The following is a 22399-nucleotide window of genomic DNA, read 5'->3' as shown; positions in this document are numbered from 1 at the left end:
TGTGGTCCTGTGGGTAATCAATCTTGTGTCAGTGCAGATTAAACTGGTGCAGGCTGGATCAGCAGGGTGGAGGTGGTGCTAGGAGGCGATGGAGCTGGAGGATGCAAGCTTATCTCGAAGCCTGTACGCTCACAGTTAAGTAAACCTGATTGGGCAAGGAATGATTCATTATGCTAGCATTCCTCATGTGCATATAAAACTAAAGAAGTGCAGTTTTGGCAGAGATACAGTACCTGGTTTAAGAGGTGAACAATGACAGCCAATGCTGGGTGTATTCTTTCTATAATGTTCTATTAACAATAGGGTTTCTACATGTGATGTGCTCATGTGCTCACTTTGCAAATACAAACATATAGAGTACATGTAGACTGTTTGTGTGTGGGTATTTCATACACAGTATATACAGTATATTATTTATGTGTGTGTGTGTGGGGGGGGGGGGTCTAACCAGTGCAGACGCAAGGCATGCAGGAAGGCTGACAGCCCCTCCATGATGAGCAGGATGGCAACAGTGAGGGTAGCGAAGGCCGAGAAGATGATAGACAGGCCGAAGAACCCGCCCCCGCTCCGGGAGGCCAGACCCAGGTGCATCACCATTGTCCAGAGCACCTCTGACAGCTCTGCACACACACACACACACACACATACAGAGACAAATATAACAAGTTTTAGATCAAAATACTTATGTCAAGCATCTTTGAATTCATTTATTTAACCAATGTATATGTATGTATATTGTCAAATAGGGTACAAAAAGGGTCTGTATCTACAACCTCTTTAAATAATGTTTTACAGAATGTGTATTATACAACTGTGTGTGTGTGTGTGTGTGTGTGTGTGTGTGTGTGTGTGTATGTGTGTGTGTGTGCGCACGTGCATGCTTTTACTCACGTGCATGAGCCAAGCTGAGGGCCCAGAGGCGCAGGTAGGATGCTGTGTTGGAGATGCACCCCAGACAGTACTCTATGGTGTGGATGGCCTGGTTGACAGCTACATCACCGAAGTCAAACTGTGATGGAAAGATCAGCTAGTTAGCACACACACAGCAAGGGTATAGAAACATGGTTTTGTATATTTTTTGTTGTTGCTGTTTTGACATCTAGTGGCCTTGAGCCTACAACTTCCCTGACCTCCAGGCCACCACTGCATCCACATCCAACTTGAAACTAACTTCTGTCTCTGCTGCTTTTAGTAGCAGATGTATCTGTATTTTCCAATGGTCATAACAGGAGCTTTAATGAGGCTCTCCTGTGTTTAAGTATTACACTTGCATACATCTAAAAACATACAAAAGTGGTCGAAATTGGTGCAACAGAGGCCGAGCACCAAAAACAGTGAAACACACAAGCAACTCAATAGTATTTTTTCATTAGACCCTTCTTTGAGAAATAACACCCCCAGTCAGTTGCGTGTAATACATGTGTTTTCAGTCTCCAAAACCCAAATCAAAATACCTGGCGTATGTCACTTCTCAGAGGTAACATAGCTTCTCCAGAGCCACAGAAGACATTGCGCAACTGTTTTCACAGGCTAGGTAGTCCTAACTACGAGTAATTTGACTTTGACATTTAAAATCAATGGACAGCCCCTTCAGGGATAATGTTCTTTTGTTTGCAACTTTGCTCCAATCACTAAACTAGCCTCCCTTTAAGAATATATATTTCTGTTTAGTTTTGCTTTCACTAAAACTACTATTATCTGTTTGTCTAAATCAATCTTTTAAGATCCTGTGATTGTTTGAACATACAATCAGTATTGATTTTGACATATCGACTACAATAGTAAACATCGCAGGAAAAAAGACTAAAACAATAGAATTTCCAGTATGTCATTACTTACAGTGCACATACTTCATCACAGCTTATCAACTCATGTTCGTAAAACAAACACATTACTGTCCACTTAACATTGAGTGATGACCATCACCCAGCTGTGCTATTCAAACTGTGTCCAATAATAATAAATGTATTGTGGGCATGGCATGTATCATGGAAACGACTTGGAATGGAAATTCCGTTATCATCTTAATGAGCGGCTGTTTTGACCTTTGACCCCAGACGGCGCCTTTAGCTCTGATCAGGCAGAAAACAAAGAGCAAAGATGTCTGGCTTGAGCAAGATCACAGCGCAGGGACTTGTTTGTGTGTTGTAAAGCCAACACAGTACCTCCGTTCTCTCCTTCCTAGAGCAAGACTAGCCTTTCCTGTATTATGTGGGCAGGGAGGGGAAACATGGGAGCCTATTCCTCTAAGTTGCTCTTGTTGGGTTTGGCTTTGTGCTGGTCTGGCTTCCTCTTTCCATGCTTCTCTTTTGTCCTTGGAGCTGTGAAATAGAGTTCATGGAAGCAGCGCTCATTGTTTCCATTCAAAGGGTCTCCGGCAAAAGTGGCTAATGAAAACAACAGTGGCTAACGTGCTGTAATGGCAAAATGCACGGAGGCCAGTGTCACTGAACAAAAACGTTGTGGACAAACATTTCAGCTGAGCAGAGTCATGTGATTTCACAACGTACAGTTACATTGGACAAGACTTTAGACTTGTGATAAAATGGCTAAACAACAACAAAGACAAAATACAGTTTTCCGCATCCACACATTTCTTTCACACTGATTGCAGGACAAAAGAAAACTCAGGTGCAAAGGTAAATTATAGTATATATACACTATTTCAAGAGCAGAGCGGTTGTACGTGGACTTGTGCCAGTCTCGAGATTGTTATGACCCAGACTTGTGCCAGTCTCATCGGCCTTGGTCTTATGGATGTTTTGTTGCCGATTTGACTTGTCTCCTAGCTGTTTTAACTTGGACAGTGTCTCTGTCTTGTGGGTATTTGTCTTGTACTTGTGTTCTGACTCGTACTTGTTTGGATGGAAACACACTTTAGAACCGCCTAATTGGACACAGTGACCATTTTAAAAGGCCAATATCTGGTAGTATGATTCGGTCATAAGACAACAGCATTGAGCATTTTGATTGGACACTATTTTGTCTATTTTATTTTAGACTCATTGTGACTCATACTCAACCCTGATTTTGACTTGATCATCTCTTGATCTTGAAACTGCTCGTACTTGGATTTCTCTCAGATTCTACTGGTCTTGGCATCAGCTCTATTCAAGAGTACAACAATATGTATAATAAAGGGCTTGACATTAACCTTGTTTTAATAAAGAAATGTCAAGAATTTCAAAACTGTTGTCATTTTTATTGCTACTAGAAGAGGGATTTAGCTCATTCTGTGTTTTTTCCACACATTAGACTTGCCACAAGACATCTTGCTACCAATTAAAACTGCACTGGAAACAAATGTAACTGTTGCATCTCAGCAGTTCTTTTGCACTTGTAAAATGTGTAGAAATGTGTAGAATGAGTCTCTGACTAAATTACCCATAGTGGGACTTTTTACAGATCTACAATCACACATATAAACATGCCTGGTGCCTGGAGGTGGACAGTGGTTTAGACAGACCAACCAGAGTCCAAAGACAGAAAGACCACCACTTGGTACTACAGGCACAAACACATCAGGCAAGAAAGCGTCCAGACATGCTAAGAAGATACCAAAACTCAGGCTCTTACCGGCTCTTCTTCTGCATGCTTAAAAGTAAGCAAAGGTCAAGGGTTAGTAGCAGAATTCAGGAATTGAATTGACCCACATGGTCGCATCCTAATTTTACCATCATTGTTTTACAGTTTATTTCACTAGACTCTCAAGTTCTGGAACCTCATTTATGCCTAACAGGTCCTGATAAAGGTATCATGTTTCAGGTTGGGTCTAGGCCATTTTATTAGATAAAGCGTTGGGCTCAGGTTGGGCTTCCTTTTGGGTATTTTCAAATGTATGATATGATAAGAAATTTCTCTCTTTCGCTCTCTGACTGGTACAATCATCTGCATCCATTTGTGTCATGTGTGTGCAAATCGTCAGCCTGGTAACCTACGCTAACAGTCAATAAGGGATATAATAAAGCAACGTATAACTTTAGGTCTTCGGTCAGTCAGGCTCGTATCTCTAATATGGCACCACCTCGTGTCAGCTGTTTGGATCTTAAAGAATAGGTTCAGATGTTCTTGTTACTACAATGCTATCATGCCATACTGTATGTATGCTGAAAGAGTTATGTATCACTGGAATCAGCACAAATCTAGTGTGTATCTTCTAATGCTGTGGTCTTATAATACTATATTTCTTATTTGCGTTTTGTTGTTGAGAAACAAAGGATAGTGTGGATACAGTACGCCCTGGATGTCACATGTAGGTTTGCTGCCAAAACACAGCACACGTACTGCCAGGATGAAGATACAAGATTAATTAGACTGAATCAGACTGTCGAAGCCGTATATTACCTTGAGCTGAACTTCAGAATGTCTTTTTAAACTGAACAAGGGTTGTGGATTTTGACTACATCTTTAAGGTGTAGTCTTATTACAATGGTAATAATCTCTTTACAGCAAGTATGAACCGGAGGAAGGCTAAGGTGCTGATCTTATTCAGTGCTACAGCTAACAGCTGAATCTGACTATCAATGGAGGAATCTGTGTTTGCATGTGTTTGTCTGTTGTCTTCCAAATGATACTGTATATCCAATCTTCTCCACAATATGCTTCCAGAATACCCGATTGACTTAACGTTTAAAATTTGGAGCAGTTTGGACAGCGTTTAATATTGGATATTGACCAACTGTCTGTGTCTGTGTATTGACTGTGTCTGTGAGTACTTCACATTTTAATTGTGATATTTTTTGAGTAAAATCTCTGTCTGCAATGTTCTCTTTAAGGTAAATGTAGCCGTACAATGTTCTCCTCTGAAGTAGAAGTACACAGTACGTCAGTAGTATACAGTGTGGTTGCATATTAAGTGCTTTGGGGTGCCTTTGTATGTCATTCTGGGATACAATGGTTCTGGAGAAAGCTGCAAGCAACAATACAGGAAGCCAAGCAATCAGCCTGTTCCAAAAAGGCACATTTTGAACGGGCACTGCAGTAATCAAACTGAACAGCCAATTAAAATTCCCAATAACACACTGCCAGAAACCACTTATTATAAGTTCAGATGTCAGTGTATGTAATTACAACATTTTGAATAAGCCAGAAAAAACACATGAGAAAAGGAGAAAAGACAGACCTTATCTACGTGCATCAGTTTACCAAAGTGTTAAAATTCCTAGTGTTAAGTAAATTGTCTGACCTGATACTCTTACAACTTACTATTCCATTAAACATTAGGCAATACCAAGATGCATAACCCTGTTGATATGTCATGGAATATCATACACTTGGAATTAAAAGTACAAAATGCAGTCTTACATTACAGTTATGTAAGATGTTATCAACACTCGAAGATTTATGATGCAGGGAGACACCAAACCTCTGAGTCACAGATAGAAAAAATCTGGGGGGTATTTTCATAAATTCCACTCGCTGGTTCTCATGAAAACATCCTCACTGTTTATGTTTCTGAAATGGAAAATCCATCTCTTATGTGCTCCCTTCCTGCCTTGCCTTTCCCTTTACACACTGTTGTGCCCCCATTGTCCTCATCTCTTTTTACTAGTAGGAGAAAAGCCTGACAATTTTGATTTAGCATGATTTTAGATAGTTAGCTAATTAGTTAGTAAGTTAGTTAGTTAAAATATCAATGAAATGTTGCGCTATTGACCAGTTTTTTTGTTGGTCAATGGTGCAATCACTTCCTGCTGCTTCAAGATAGCAATACGCCAAGAAACAGGTGCAATTGCAATTAAAACAACATGGGCGCTGGACGGTCTAAAAAAATAGTGAAGACACTTGCATTGGGCTTTCGCCGCACCGGGTACAAGATAAGGCCTAACAACTAATAAAATTGATCCCTGGTTGCAGCTCTAAATGTATCACTCCCTATTTTTACCTTTTGTAGTACATTTGATATTGTATTAGCATATTAAGGAAAATATATAGTTCCCTGAAAAAAGTCTGTTGTTTCTTTAGGTCTGGAAAAATGTTAATTTTCATAACATAACGTAAAAATCTTGGACTATTTCAGTGTCCCTCTTCATCTGTAACATACAGAGAACACAGCAAATAGTCCATGTCTTATGGTGAAAGCAGTGAGCATCTTAATACTACTGAAATCAAAGGAAATGTCAGGTCTGTAAGAGGGTGGAATTAGAATCAAGTCATTTTTGGTGATACTGAATGAGCTCACCTCATCGCCTTCCTCTGAGTGCTGGGAGAGCTGGTCATGGTCCATGATGCCAGCCTCGTCCTCCGTGGGTCCGTTGCCCACCCGCACCCCTCCGAACTTCTGCGTGCCCTGTTGGGTGAGTCCGGTGCATGATGAGGACACGCCTGTTTGCTTTAAAGACTGCTCTAGATTCTCTGCAGCGGTTTCTTCCCTCTTCTGGGACTAGATACAAAAGCCACAAGAGCTGTGTCTAGCTTAAAGCAAGCCTTGGATTGAACGCTTTCTTCTTCATTTACTTCTTTTTTTTAAGTAACAGGGCACCCGGTACAGTAAGTAAAGACTTTCATTCCAAAATGAAATTCATCCACTCCATGACACTCCTCACTGGTTGAGTTAAACCTCAATAAACACAGTTAAAGACTCTATCTATAAAGTATAGCTTGTAACTGTAAATGTATAACTTTAAATGGCTAAGAATAAATTCTGGTACCTCCCAGCAACATCCAATTCAGGCTATGCCATTCTAGAAAACGGCTAATTTTAGTAAGCAAACTATTATTATAAAAAAAAATTAAATTGCATCACACCAATATTAATTGACAACCCTTTTTTGAAAATGAAACAAAAACAAAATAAAAAATACCTTTGAAATCGAAAAGTATAACAAAATGTATAACAATTTTCAAACAACTATAATATTGAAGACAAGATAATTGACTCAATTACTTTTTAAATACAAAATCGGACCTAATCTGCATGCATCGTTTGCTGCTGATTGGTAGAGCAACATACCGCACTACCCAAAATCTTAAGAGGTTGCTTTGCTTGACCTGCTGTACTGAAGCTTGTTCAAATTCTGTAATGTTATGTCTCATAATGTAACGTGATGTCAGCTAATGTGAGACAAACCACAAATGCATATGTGCAGAAAACAAGCAATATAAAAAGCATAGTAGGAGCATTAGGTGCTACATAACGTGCAAAGGGCTTTGGATGTAAGATTATGTGGATGCTTAGAAAACTTCAACTCTAGTCACAGATCTATTATCTCTATTGTGACTATTACTGCCACTGTTCATCGTACCCCCAACCGTCAGACACCGCCCACCAAGAGCCTGGGTCTGTCCGAGGTTTCTGCCTAATAGCCGTGACACACCAACCAGTAGGCTGACAGTTGGCAGAAAAGGGAGTCTGACTGACTCCCCGAGTTGGCAAAAAAAAGTGCTTCGGAACATACCAAAGCGATGCCGTTCGCAGCTGATTGGACGTGCGCGCTATGTGGGTTTGGTTTTCTGGAAATTCAAAGCCAGACTGTCATGGCGGCTTGTTCAGAATCCAACCTCATATTTTACTGAAATAGTTCACCGAAACGCGTTTCTGCCGACAGTGGCTTCCTTCCGACTGAGCATGTCAGGTCTGCCAAAATGGAGGCCGCCGCCCCTCCAACGGACGATTGCACAGAACACACCAAACAGACTTGAGTCACCGACCTCGCCAGACTGTCCGACGATTGATTATTGGGTTGGTTTGTCAGGGCCTTAAAAGGAAGTTTTTCCTCACCACTGTTGCACTAAATGCTTCCTCTGGGGGGAATTATTGGAATTGCTGGGTTTTTGTAAATTATACAATGTGGTCTAGACCTACTCTATCTGTAAAGATTCAGATTTAAAATTTCACTGACAAAACATCTTTAGGTTTGGTTAACTAAAGCTATTGTCAACTTACTAAAATGTAACAAAAGCTAATACAGTTTTGTCAACAGACCAGGTGCCAATATTTACAGTAGTGATGTTTCCATCTAATTGTAAAACAAATTTTATAATGTCGCAAAAAAGAAAGAAAAAGAAAATGTAAATTAGGAGCGTTTCCATCAGTTAGCAGTGAATAAACTACACTACGCAAAGCGTAGTTTTCTCACAGGTTGACATTATGCATAGTTGTAGATTGCAAACCGGCTCACTAAATCAAAGTGTTTAGAAGCTAAGTTCTTTATCTAAATTGAGAGAAAAAGCATTGTACAAGGTGGGCACCTGTGCAGAATACAGAGTTGTGGCAGCGAGACAACCGTTCACCGCTGTGTATACGCCGTGTGCAGCACCGTAGGATTCAAGCAGTTGAACAAATGCGTCAATTTACCCGACGTGGCTGAGGCACAGGTTGTAGACTTGTACACCTGTGCCACAAATGCACGGCGAGCACTGGATAGGACCCATTTCCCGGCATGTGAGTTACATGTTCGCTACGTCACAACTTTTTCGGCAAAGCTGTTTCCAGCTCCCATTTTGCGCATTAACTGTTTTTCGAAAAAGGCAAAAATCACCTTGAGCGAGCGTAAAAACTTTTTTGCAAGTTTATTGCCTCACATTTTGCCATTTCCATCAACGTTTATTGATAATATGTAGGACTTTTCTCATGAACATGGTAAACACAACCATGGATTATAATTGGTACTAATCTTTAGTCTGATAGGACTGCAGTTTTTTGAAGTTTAAGACAACCAGTGAGAGCAATGAGGCCATGAGGCTTATACATCAGGTATTTCGAGTAATTCATATTTGCTGGCTGTTCAGCATTTTGGATTAAAACTATTTAAATATATAAGTAGAATAAGAGTGTGCAAGTGGCAGATCTTTAGCTGTTAGGGTGTCCTCCGTCTGTGAATTATTTCTACAAAACATTTTACTACAAAATTAGCGTTTCCAAGGCAGGCTTTAACCATTTTTCATGGCAACACAACCAACCACATTACACAATACAATGCATTGAAATGAATGGCAGAATAAGAGTAGAAAAAAAGGTTATAAATGTTATTCATCAAAGGTGGCAGTAAGGTTATAGGTGGGGTCAGAGCCACATACCAGGTGCTTTTTCCACATGTGCTGACGCCGAAGCACCATAGTTTTCACAATCAGCATACAGGGTACACATGCAAGGGCAATCAGCACCAACAAAATCTGGATCCCCATCTACAGATTCAAACAGAAAGAGGTTAACAAGTTGTTGGTGATGTGTAGCAGTGATCAGACAATGCTAATTTCCTAAACAGATCGTGGTGAGGCCTAACTCTCAGCTGGTACGAAAAAAAACAGCACTTTCTTTTGTTTGTCTCATTCTCAACTAATTACAAGCTTTCTTTTACTCTCTTGCAACACAAATACTACTTGTTACAGTTATTTGTTGTTTTAAATATAAAAAGTAATATTCTGATCTGAAGACATAACATACAGTATATATGAATAAAGGCTGACTGATTACCTCTATTCTAACAAATTCAAGCTTTTAAAAGGAGAGCAGACTTTTCTGCAAGATTGTTCTCTGTGGATTTAATCTTCCCATGTATACGTGCATTTACTGTTCATAACCATGTACTTCACATGTTGATGGTATGGGGGTGCTTTGCTGGTGACACTGATGGGGATTTATTTAAAATTGAAGGCATACTGAACCAGCATGGCTACTACAGCATCCTGCAGCGACATGCCATCCCATCCGGTTTGCATTTAGTTGGACCATCATTTAGTGCTAAGTGCTAAGCAACTCTGGGAACTCCTTCAAGACTGAAACCATTTCAGGTGACTACGTCGTGAAGCTCATCAAGAGAATGCCAAGCGTGTGCAAACCAGTAATCAGAGCAAAGGGTGGCTACTTTGAAGAAACTAGAAAATAAGATATGTGTCAGTTATTTTACACTTTTTTGTTAAGTACATAATTCCACATGGGTTCATTCATAGTTTTGATGCCTTCAGTGAAACTCTACAATGTAAATAGTTATGGAAATAAGGAAAACGCATTGAATGAGAAGGTGTGTCCAAACTTTTGGCCTGTACTGTATCTATAGTAACCTATTATTTGAATCCTTTAATATCTTTTCCAACATAACGCTGATTCTGGTTTATCTGCACAAACAAGAGCAGGACATAAACACTTTGCTGGCAAATTGTTGGTCTGACTTAATAGATGACGTGCTTTGGAATAAACCTCCCTTTGGCTGACTTAGTTTGTTGTCATTTTTCATCGTTCCCCTCTTTTTTCCAATTTATTTTATTGCTTCAAGGGAGTGAGAACGAGAAACCTCTTGGTGAGGGCTGTGGGATATCTTAATAACTATAAGCAACATTACATGATTCTGAAAAAATGTACCGATGATTGCGTGATGATATACTGTGACAAAAGCCAATCACATTTCAGAAACACAACTATTTCTAACCAATCATATCAGGAACTGACACCCCTCATGTCAATAGTCATAGTAAGGTTGGTTGAGTTAGCAGAAGACGCCACATGTTTTTGTTTTGGTATCAAAAGCAACACAGATGGAAGAGATAGAAATACTTCAGGTGTCAGCACAAAGACAGCAACAAAAACAGTACAGCACCCTAAAACGTTAAGAGCTGTTGTGGATAAACAAGTTATTGGGAAATTGGTGCTATGGTAATATTTTGCCCACCCCCCGTTTGCCCACACAATGGTTGAAACAATCCAAAAAAGGGCTTGGTGACTTAAAGTCCTAGTTGGAAGTGGAAAAGTTAAACATCTGTTTTCTAAATGGAACATTTAGTCCCAATCCCCAAAGCCTTTTTTTCTTGTAAAAGCAAAACACAATAAAGCATAATTCTGACCTTTGTGCAACTTGTCCAATTTAGAATGGAATTGAATGGTGTTATTGCCGACCCTTGTGGCTGATGGGAGAAAATAACCCACTACCACTGCAGTCGAGTGGTGTGTAAAGCTGGTAAAAAAGTAAGAGCAGTTGTCATCAACAGTATATTCAGTGGGTGTTTTATCGCCATCAGCCACAGAAGGCTGCAAGACAGAAACAGAGTGGAGTGGGGCATAAAACTCACTTCAGTAAATGGTGAGATTGACGAAATGGTTTCAAAGCTGTATGCTACATGTTTTACAAGACAAAGGTTTCATATGGTTACCTAATCCCACCTTTTAAAAAGTGTTACGCACAATGTAAAGCATCAATGTGAAGCTTTTGTCTACACACGTTCGATGAAATGGGGCTAGGCTACTTATTGTCCCAATTTGGAAATGATTTTGATAAAAAAAAAAAAAAATGCTATTTCACCCAGCCCTAATCTTGACCTAGAAAATGAAGATGGAAAATTTAGACCCAACTAGGTAGTATGGTAACTAGCAGGTAAACTAGCTGTGCAAATGAGTTCCCCAATAATAACTCCCTCTGACTTTTATATGTATCAAGAGCCAGAATGTTTTATACTCAAAGCTTAAGTCCAGCTGGAGTAGAGCCAACAAAATGTAAAACATTCCACTGTCCTATTACTTTGCGGCTGCACTGTAGGTCTGGTTAGCAGAGTAAATGATATCACGGTAGTTTGAAAGACTGCGCTTTAACTGGACATTCTGAGTTTATGTCTGCAAGAATAACTCCTACAGAAGTATCCTAGTGCAAGACACAAACTCCCTGCCAGTTCCAGTGCTAATGTTTTGTAGCTGACCTCTGACCAGAAGAAAAAGTAATGCATACAGTATATGTAATTACTATTACATAGTATTATATACGGTGTATGTAATTACCTGATGCTTTCTGCAGCTACGCATGGCTTACAAAATTAAATAAATAAGGAAGGCTTGTATTTCTGATTTGGCTGTGTGTGGTGTCTTTTTAATTTCTATGTGTATGTTTTAACTTGTATTGATGTTTTTTATTTATTTTTGCTGCTTCTTCTTGCCATGGTCTGGAATCATCTGGCCAAAGGACTAAGGTTGAAAATTAGACGACTGGCTAACACTGGCACATTTACAGAAATGTTGATTAATGTGTGTTGTCCTTTATACATAAAAATACAAAATATAATACAGTATATATATAGTATTTTATATAATATGCTATTATTATTTTTTGCTACAAGGGAAGGGCAGGAAGCTAGGAGAGGCATAGGGTTGGATGATGGAAGGAGCACCTGTCCCCTGTAGAGGGGCTTGTTGACGGGGTCGTTGTAGTTGAAGAGACACATGTTGATGAAGTGGATGAGCAGGCTGGGTGCGTCCTTGGAGGTGGTGGCGTCATAGGCTGTCCACTTGTAGAAGACCAGCAGCGCGAGGTAGCCAAACAGGCTCGCCATAAAGACGATCTCTGGGATGAAGCCCAGGAAGATGTTCAGTGGCTTCTTGAAGTACCTGAAGTTAGTTAACAACACAAACAAACAGCTATGTTGGTGATGGAGAGTCTAGTGTGGCTTTTGTCGAGCAGTTTCACTGATTGGCCTGCAGTGAAAATATATTCAAACAGCAGGTGAATTTGTATATAGTGTAGCACTGGAACTGTCAACCAGAACAGTTTCCATTTAGGGTGATCGTTTCATCACATTCCATCAGTGTTATTGTATGCATTTGTATTGATATCATAACAGTGTTTCCTGTGGAATGAGAGGTTTGTAGTGGGGGCAATGTGGGCACTGTTTTCCTTTTGGATTTTTTTTCTTTTGTCTTTAGCAGATTTTGCCACGGTATAAAACCTTTTCATTCCAAATGGAATCAAGAAAATTGAAAAATGGAGAAAGACAATCCAAGAATATTATCTGCTTGTTTAGACCATCATTTTAGTGGACATTTAGGGAAAAAAAAACACAAACACTGTCAAACTACATAAATCCTGGCATAGAACATGTATAGTACAGTTTTCATGCCAAGTGTTGGCAGGTCTGAGTAGTTTTAAGGCCTCAGTGGACTTCAAATTAAGTTTGTTTCAGATCGTCTTCCATAGCATCTGCCAATTCTTTTTAGGTTTAAACTTCTCTCTCAAGCTTGTTTTTCTCAATATTAACAGAACAATTTTCATCACTTTCTGTGCAAACAACCGAGGAGAAGACTGAAGCGTGCACCAATTTCCCTTATTTGTATGATTCATTATATCTCGCTCCTTTCTTTATTTTATGTCTTTGAGTGTGGCCATTCAAATCAGGTGCAAACCCTTTTGCATGTAGTAACTAAGTAAAAAAACAGAGAAAGACCCAATGGTTTAGGTGTTCATTTTCAGCATTCCCGTTGAGTGTGATACTTACAGGTGGTTGAAGAGACTGAGAGACACTCCAAACAGCATGTGGATGACGCCCAGGATCACAGACATCTTCATCTTGAATGAGTTGAGGAAGGTCAGCTTGTTTGAGGCAAGATTCCAGATCTGCAGAGATTACACAATAAGCTCAGATGTTTGAGACCAACCAAGGTGTGACTGTCCCTTATCGTTCTCTTTTTGTATGAGAGTGTTCTAACATTAGCCAAATATATTATTTTCTCCTTTATGTTAATTATTTTAGTTATTAATGCAGATGTCAATCTGTAAAAACAGCTCACAAAAAAGTAAGCAAGTAAGTAAAATGTATTTATAGAGCGCTTTTCACGGATAAATATAACAGAGTGCTTTATGTAAAACAAATGAGATGCTACTTTTTTGTTAAAGGCTCATTAATGTCCTATAACAGAACAGCAGGGTACTGTTGCTTTTTAGCATCCATTACTCAAACAGGAGGAAATGCATTTGAGAGGTGGATTTGACTTTGATTCAAAATAGAATACAAACCCAATTCCAATGAAGTTGGGACATTGTGTAAAACGTAAATTAAAACAGAATGCAATTTTTCAACCTATATGCAATTGAATACACTACAAAGACAAGATATTTAAAAACCTCACGCAGTTGTTCACAAAGTGGTGAACCTCGCCCCATCCTCGCTTGTGAACTTTTTCAGTGGATGCTCCTTTTATACCCCATTAACCTGCTCACCTGTGGAATATTCCAAACAGGTGTTTTTTGAGCATTCCTCAATTTTCCTAATCTTTTGTTGCCCCTGTCCCAGCTTTTTTGGAACATGTTGCAGGCATCAAATTCAAAATGACTGAATATTTGCAAAAAATCTATAAAGTTTATCAGTGTTGTCATTAAATGCATTTGTAATGTAGTCAATTGAAATCGTTGTATTCTGTTTTTATTTTTGTTTTACTCAACATCCCAACATTATTGGAATTTATACGCTAACATGTCCCCCAGTGTAGCAGTGTGGCTATGATTCTTACCAGAGCAACAATTGCCCAATACTTTTTTTGTTATTTTAGTGAGGGTAACAGATTTTACCGGGTCAATTCCAAGAGGATAAGGCCCGTTGAAGACACCAGGAACTGCTGGATCTAACTGTAGAACTGCATTTTCATCAAGTGTCTCATACCTAGAACAGATCAGCAGGAAATGAAAGAATGTATTTTAATAAAGCAGATTATTTACTCGCTGCAGGTTTTAGAGGGAACCTCAATGCATTTTAGAAGATAAGTCTACTACATAGAGTATTAAGATTAATAAAACTACCAAACTTAGGCCTGGTGCTGAACTTCATCTATTGATTTGTGGTAAATGAAGTAGACTAACTTCCAGAAAAAAATTGTAAAAAACAAAAATGTGGGTCATCTCAAACAGTATCATTGCAAGCAGAGCTGGTGGCTGACTTACGTCCAATTGGCTCCTTTGGGGCCAAACATGGGCCTAACGCTCCATCCAGAGCCGAACATGTTGAGTGACTTGGAGAAGCAGTCGTTGTAAATGATTCCGGTGTAGACGGAGAACATCCCCATCAGGAGGATGATGTAGCGACCAGCAAACACCATGTTGAACATCTACAGAGACACACAACAACTTGGAAATATAATGTGTTTCTAACATGTGTACTGTTGAGTTTGAAAGTTTTAGTCAATGTTTTTTTTCTTTATATCTTACTGTACCTCGTTGTCACTCTTCTGGGCGACGAGGCGACTCTCTCGGATGACCAAGTAGAGGGCAATACAGGTCATCAGCAAGCCGTGACCCATGTCTCCAAACATCACCGCAAACAGGAAGGGGAAAGTAATAATAGTGTACGGAGCTGAAACAGGTGACACAGTAAGGGATCATCACACAATGAGTCTACAACAATCAAAACCACTCAAATATTCAGTCAGTCAAATATCAATCAGTATGGACTGTTGAAATGACTGCAAAAAGCTGCAAATGTTTTGTAATATCAAGGACACCTCTTCTCATGTGCCGAATGTCTGGTTCATTTTTTTAAATAGCAGTTGAGCTACTGCCAATGAACAAAATTGATTCTTCCAGCAGACATTTCACAGTAAAAGCTTACCAGGAAACAGAGGGACTATGCACTTGAAAGCAGCTGAAAGGTTTTTAAGTAAATATAAATTATTGCTGGTAAACTTTATGTTTCCAAAAAACAACAAAATGGAAGCCACTTACAAATAATTAGGGAATAAAAACGGTATTACTTTTCAAAAAGAAAAACTGAGAACAGAAGGGGAACAGGGTGAAATTAGAAAGAAAGGTCTGTCTTTCAAAGCACTCAAAGCAAAACACTCAGAATATTTCCATAAAATAAGATCTATTTGCTGCTACACTATTACAAGTGTCCGTGATCATTACTTTATATTTTAACTAATATTAAGAATATTCATATTATTCAAATTCCTGTTTAACCTGGATTGATTTCCCGGTAGTTCCCGATGCCGTAGGCATCCACAATGTTCTGGAAGCCGGATGTGAACTTGTTGGTCTTATTGAAGGTAGGTGGAGTTTGCTTGGTCTGCATCCTGTTGAGAATGGAAGGCACTGTGGAGCCGCTCCTTTCCTGTCAAATAAAGCCCTCACTTATCAGACAAATACTGCCCATGTAGAAAGGGTAAGACCAGATGAATTAAAGAGGCCACCACACAACCTCAATGGCAATAGAAGATAGAATAGATTTTCCCACTTTAGCGTTTAGCTTAGCGCCATTGCAACCATTAGCAACATCGGCGTGGCCGCATTCTCCGCCCCTGGTTGATGTCACGTATGATACGTCTGTAAATTTCACGGTCTATGCTCATATTCTTAGAACATTCATGAAAATTTTAAAGTAATGTGCAAATAATACTGTGCAAATATGTGCAGAGTGCAAATAATACTGTATGTATGTTTGGTGTTTGTTTTGGCTTTGGCACTTCTCTATTAAATTTTACCTTTTTTTCTGCAGTGATAGTACCCGCACATGCATTTGTATGACTGACGATTGTATTGACTGTGGTGCAGTCGTTTTACAATTTAGTGGCAGGAACTACAGCCTTGTGTGTATCAATTCCGACAGCCTAGCTAGACCTCTCACCCTCTATACTGTGTGATGAACACAGCACTGGGTGTGTGAGAGCTGGTAATGACTCGGCAAGTGTTGAAATAATAAAAAAAGGAATGCAACTTTGTGTGCTAATTTTTGCAAGCTAGCCTTCCCAACTTCCACTGTCTAAGTGGAATACAAACTTAACAGCCCAATGGGTCCTCACAAACGCTGAATGATGTAAAAAAAGACAGTCAACTTAGATCAATAATTGTCATCATTTATAAGAGAAACAGTATGACGCTCTCTCCAGTTTTCAGCTAAAAATTGCTACTCAGAGGATCTAGGCTTAAAAGCTAGCTAAACAATTATGTGCAAATGTAGTTATCCTTTTCTGAAATGTGAAAATATGCAGCTGTAGGATCAACATAATTTATATTTTCTTTTTGAAGTGAGAAGAATTGATTTTACAGTTTAACTTTATGTTCTGGCTGTATACCCATATGCTCCAGCAGCAGCCATATTTATGTTATTTTACAAAGTTGCTGCTGTCCATACAAATATTACAGTTTTTCTTAGTTTCATCACAGATAAGGAAAAGCCAAAACATACAAGTGTAAGTGTATCATATTATTGTTCTATTTTGCAGTACTTCGTACAATATCAAATGTGTCACAACATTGTAATTTCCCCTTGCGAGATTCATAAAGTATACACTGTTATTAGTATTATGAGTGTGGAATGACAGTTCACAACAACAGGAAGCAGAGCCACTGGGAGCTTTGGGTAGAGAGAGTCAATAGATTTGGCATGTTACTCTGGTAGAAGTAAAATTGCTGGTAAAAGTAAGCCAAACTAATAAAAGCATTCGATAGGTCAATAATATCTAAAACCATTTTTGATTGTTGCCCATGACTTTACAGTTGCAATGTGTAAAGCAGTGGTTGTCAAACCTTTAAACAGCAAGGACTCCTAAACTGACACAAATTAGACCGTGGGCCCCCATCTGATAAGACTTTGTCACCGGGTCCCCTACCTGATAGAATTTCTGCTTTTAGATGTTTTATTACAGAAAGTGAAGAAACCCATCAGCAGTCATTAAATCTGTCATTGGGTTACTCATGGATGAAAATATAGTGAAAACTAATTATTTCCCTTTTTCTTGGGGAACCCTTCAAGGACCCTGTTTTTGAGAACCACATGGGTGTAAAGGACAAGAAGAGGATAATATGTGATACTTACACTACACAACAAAAACAAGAATAGGAAATACGCCACCAAACCAAAAAAACAACAACAACAACTTACCGTCCCTCTTCGCAGAGCAAACTGGATGGAGTCCAGGTCTGAGACAGGACACCACACCTCAGCAATCAGACACTTCTGGGTCACATCGATGTTGCACAGGTTGAGTGTATGGTAGATGGCCTTCATCTTCCTCACCTTGATGAACCACACCCGCATGGTCTTAGAGGCGGCCTGGAGCACTCGCTGACGGTGGTCCTCTGTTTGGTTCAGCACCTACAGTAGAAGTGTGGAGCGATTTGTTTTAGATTGTAGATCCTGGTCCAGTCAACACAGGATATATGGATGGTGTAAGCCTTGACAGTGTCATAGGCTAACCTGAGGTAAAATGTCATAATGACCTCAGCGGCAACAATAGCCCAAAGCCTGCTGCTTTGGAATTTTTTATAGTTTTTTAAAGTTAAAGTTCATATTTCACATGTCGTTTTTTTGTGTTCCACCTGTGTGGGTTGTACCCAATGACTTTTAAGACTACACTTTTTGCTTATTTTCATTGTTTTGTGATATGAACATAATGTGAGATAAACATCTGGAATGTGTAGTATTTGTGTTGTATTTATTAGATTAGGCTTAGTTTTGTATGTAAGCCTGAGTAAAATGCTCTATATTGTATAAGAGTGTGATACATTGCATTTGGTTGGAAGGCTGAGCCTACAGCAGACCTTTCAAGCAGAACCAGGCTTTTTTCCAGGCTTAATAAGGGCAAACCTTAGGAAACCACAACACTATGAGACAGGACAAAGCTCTATCACAGATAAGAACTTATGCACAAGAAAACAACAACATCTTATGTAATTTAGAACACTGACATCCTGTTATGTTATGGAAGTTTCTGATTAATTTCTTGTTGTTTAGTGAGCAGTAATTTAACAAAGAGTACAAAGACCCATTGAAAGAATGAATGAATCAATAGAAAAAAGAACAGAACTGCTAATGGTAATTTGGCTTAAACATAAGAAGACTTTACTCTAAGGTCAACCACCTCTATAAAAACTGACTCCTACTTTACTCGATTTGCATTTTTTGCCAGCCTGTTTTGGGTGATATAATGTGTGACGGGAGCTAAAGATCAATTACAGTGACACACGTACCATCTGGAGGTCTTCAATTCGGCTGTTGACTCCAGCCAGCATTTCCTTCCTCTCCTGTGGGGTCTCTGGACACGGGTAGAGTGAGGCACGGAACCTGGAAAAAACCAACAGAGTTGGCTCACAGCATCTAACACATACTGTATTGTACTTTGTTCATGTTTCCATCATGTTTCCTTCTTTATTACTCTGTTTATTTATGATGCACACATGAAAGGGTGCAAATCTTGCATAGTGGAATTGAAAAAGGTACTCCAGTGATTTAGTTGAGCACTTCAACAAAGTTGGGGACATGCAAGTGACAGATATAAGAGAAAGAACTAAAAAAAATCCTTAATAAAAAACAAAAATAAAAGCAGCAGAGGCTAAAATAAATTGTTTTTTTCTTAACATGACTCAAATTCCAAATACACTGAATCCTTTATTTTTCATAACGCCACAAATAGTACTTCATTGCTAAAGCTTTTCTGTCTGTTAAACACTAAGCTCGTAAAACAGACATTATAAATACGTAGTCTCTAAGCCCAACCCAAGATAATCACGTGTTAAATCAATTGCCCTGTTAATGGCCAGAAATCCCGGATGGTGTTGTGACATCAAGCGGAAACCACCAAAGCAATACTGGGAACCTTAATTTGTTAAGTGGTTGGACGTTAGCTCAAGAAAAGGTTGACCATATACCATTGGTCAAAGTGTAGACCATTCTTGTCCTTTACTTTCTATGGTCTATTCCGGCACCATGTCCCCTTGTTTGCTAGTCTGGATAAACAGCATTCGTATGGATCCCCTGTAGTTGTGAACCAATATAGTCCTTCCTATTTCTATTCTGCTTGCAATTATTGTAGCCATCTTCTTCTGTAACACCCACCCCTCACAGATCTTCTTCACCCTGTTCTTCAGCTGGTCACCTTGGAAGAAGATGATGAACACTGATTTGTGGACTTGGTCACCCTGTTGGGAAGAGAAGAAGTTTTTAGAAACCTACACTATCTTACACAACTCACAGATGAGTTGTGTATCTGTTTCTAAATTGTAAAAATGTAGGACTGATTTTAGCTTGCTTCTTTTTTTCTTCTTCTTAAAAATGTTACTTTACTAGTCGCTATGATTGTATGTCACGTGTGCTGACCGTGGCGGGGTCCTCCAATGGGTCCTCAATCTCTGCCTTCCTTAAGAAGACGTTACCGCGACACACTCTCCACAGCATCCTCTCAAAGGTTGGAATCCTCTCTCTGCTGATAACTCCAGCCACAAACCTGCACAGACGAAACATACAAGTTCTCCAAGTTGATAACCCAAAACAAACGAACAACTGTATATACGCAGTCACACTTTACGGTGACTAGAAGGACACATTTTCATTAAAAAGAGTGATATATAAATGGAAATGACAATGTTTAATGTTCCTTACCTGACATGAATCATACTTGATCAGCAGGCTAGCTAACTAGCTTACTTGGATATCTTCCAGCTATTATGGAAACCCAACACAGTGGTAACGTAGTATATTAAAATAGCTATGTTCGAAATAATGTTTGAATGATTCTATCTATCCATCAATGCACAATGGTGACCAGTGTTGGGCAATAACAAATTACTTAGCAATATGTTACTGTAATATTAATACTTTCCAAAATAACAAGTAGTGTAAGGGATTACAATTTCCAATACCGTAACTATATTACTGTTACTAATCCAAGTAATACTGCATTGCTGCGTTACTCAAATGTGATTTGATTATTGTCCCAGGTCGGCTTTTTTGTATGATGACGTGACGTGTATGCTTGTTGTAATCTAGCGCGGCAGGTCAGGGCCAGGGCAGGTCGCGTCATGTGGCTACTAGCCAAAAAGCTATTCAAAGGATGACAGAGAGAGACACACTTTCAAAAGCTGAAGGTATTGTCATTATATAAAGGCTTTGATCCGTGTTGGTTACCTCGATGACATCCAGCATGGCACTGTGAGCAGAGCATAGCAGCCTTTCACCATGTGCATGCAGGCACAGCGAGTTACCATGGTTATGGGGATCTGCATTAGAGCTGTAATGTAAAGTTAGGCCCGACCAGGACCGAGCCCGACAGAAGTACATTTTGATCGACAGCTTTTTAAAAGCCCAAACCCGTTTACAGCCCGACATTATTCAGATGTACGCACGCACACAGCTCTTTTGCCTTTTGTCGAGAATTAGTCATTTATATGTTTATACATTTTAACATCAGTTGGTTTAAAGTTTTCCACACCGGACTTGGCTTTCTTTGCGGTGCAACCAAAATGTAATCACCAGGGGCCAGCCTCCGTTTCACCTCCTCAGCATCCATTTTCGCGGTAATCAAAACGCATCACCTGAACGCTCATTTACTGCGCAACCCGGAGTGCCCGTACCCCTCCTATATGGATAATTATTGTTCCAATAAAGTAAAATTAATTCTTAAGGAGCTGGCAGGTTGTGCATCTGTTCTGTGTGTTTTTATAGGGTTTTGTTTTGGGGTTTTTTTTGGGAGGGGGGGGGGGGGGGGGGGGGGGGAGTAATATAACAATAAAACAAAGTAACGCAACTAATTACTTTTAACCCTAAGTAACAACTAAAGTAATTTTTAAGGTGTAATAAGTTAAGGTTTTCCACTTCTTGAGTAACCTGCCCAACACTGATGGTGAAACAATATATATTAACATTTGTGTCAATGGTTCCCTTTGTTTCACAAATTTACATGTGGTAATGCACCAAGAAATGCACTAATGCACTCTTTTCATTTTTCATTGTAAGTAAATTTTCAAATTATTTTAAGTAAAACACTGTTATCTGAATATATGGCTGCTTCATCTGCTGAGGGAAAATACATCAGGACCAAATATGATAGATGTTCTAAATAAATCACTAAGTATTTTGTAAAAAAGTCTTTTGACAACAAATTTCTTTAGTTGAGGACATCCTACTGACCACCAAAATATGGTTTTATGTGATGAAATTCATGTGACTGTTTCAGTATTTACCAAGAGAATGTGTATTAGAGAATATGCCTTACCCCAGTCTGAGTGGGGCCCCGCGGCCCCCCTCACTGCCTTCCATCAGAGCTGATGACTCCTCAAGCAGGTTGGGATCCTCCATCTATCAAAGACATTAGGACGACCCCCATTATTTTATTTAGGGAAGCACATTAAGTGTGCGTCTCAGAGGGTGAAATGAGCAAACCTCGTCAAAGAACTGCTGTGTTCGATGGAGGATGTGTTTGAGCTCCGTCAGCTCGAGGAAGTTCTTCTTCAGGGCTTCCTGGTTGGTGTTGATTTCCTTCAGCTCGTTCTCCAGCTTCTCAAAGGTGGCCTGCCGGTCACAATCAGCAGTATAAATCCCACATGCACATTGTGCTGTAACATGTACGTATCATCACTGTCAAATATACATATAATATATATACTGTATATATACTTGCATATACTGTACATAACCACCACTTCATGCATAGCCATTCAATATTTACTTATTTATTTGGACTACTACATATTTGTTTACAGTTTACGTAAGTACTTGACCTGTATTTCAACTGGAAGTGTGTGTACACTATGTGTAAAGTATGTGTAAACATACTTGGCCAATAAAGCTAATTCTGATGAGGTGGAGAATAACAATCCATACAATTTGAGCTTTGAATTCTGTGAGGGACCAAGCAGTTAGCCATGAGGAGTCACAAGAGAAATTCCAAAAAGCAAGAGTTTTATTTCCCAAAAAATAATTACAACAACATAAAGATAAA

The 22399-nt window shown here is 39.3% G+C and overlaps 1 protein-coding gene across 5 annotated transcripts in view; it reads right to left on the bottom strand.

Annotated features, from left to right (window-relative positions):
* The window catches only part of atp6v0a1b (ATPase H+ transporting V0 subunit a1b), a 35454-nt gene that overhangs the window by 8714 nt on the left and 4341 nt on the right, over positions 1-22399 (bottom strand). For 2 of the 5 annotated variants that reach the window (XM_034860108.1, XM_034860109.1), the window contains 17 exons: positions 21841-21969; positions 21674-21756; positions 19780-19906; positions 19519-19601; positions 18654-18747; positions 17566-17778; positions 15645-15795; positions 14900-15039; positions 14631-14794; positions 14262-14352; positions 13192-13310; positions 12091-12307; positions 9019-9126; positions 6182-6382; positions 3577-3594; positions 892-1009; positions 449-620 (listed from right to left, as the gene is read on the bottom strand). In XM_034860108.1, the coding sequence (XP_034715999.1) occupies positions 449-620; positions 892-1009; positions 3577-3594; positions 6182-6382; positions 9019-9126; positions 12091-12307; positions 13192-13310; positions 14262-14352; positions 14631-14794; positions 14900-15039; positions 15645-15795; positions 17566-17778; positions 18654-18747; positions 19519-19601; positions 19780-19906; positions 21674-21756; positions 21841-21969 (2228 nt within the window). The remainder of the gene's footprint in view (positions 1-448; positions 621-891; positions 1010-3576; positions 3595-6181; positions 6383-9018; positions 9127-12090; positions 12308-13191; positions 13311-14261; positions 14353-14630; positions 14795-14899; positions 15040-15644; positions 15796-17565; positions 17779-18653; positions 18748-19518; positions 19602-19779; positions 19907-21673; positions 21757-21840; positions 21970-22399) is intronic. The other 3 variants (XM_034860111.1, XM_034860110.1, XM_034860112.1) reach the window with 3 other exon arrangements.

Source organism: Etheostoma cragini, chromosome 21, assembly GCF_013103735.1.
Source record: "Etheostoma cragini isolate CJK2018 chromosome 21, CSU_Ecrag_1.0, whole genome shotgun sequence".
NCBI classification, from domain to species: domain Eukaryota; kingdom Metazoa; phylum Chordata; class Actinopteri; order Perciformes; family Percidae; genus Etheostoma; species Etheostoma cragini.
The sequence above is the reverse complement of the archived record's forward strand: the minus strand, read 5'-3'. Positions and strand labels throughout refer to the sequence as shown.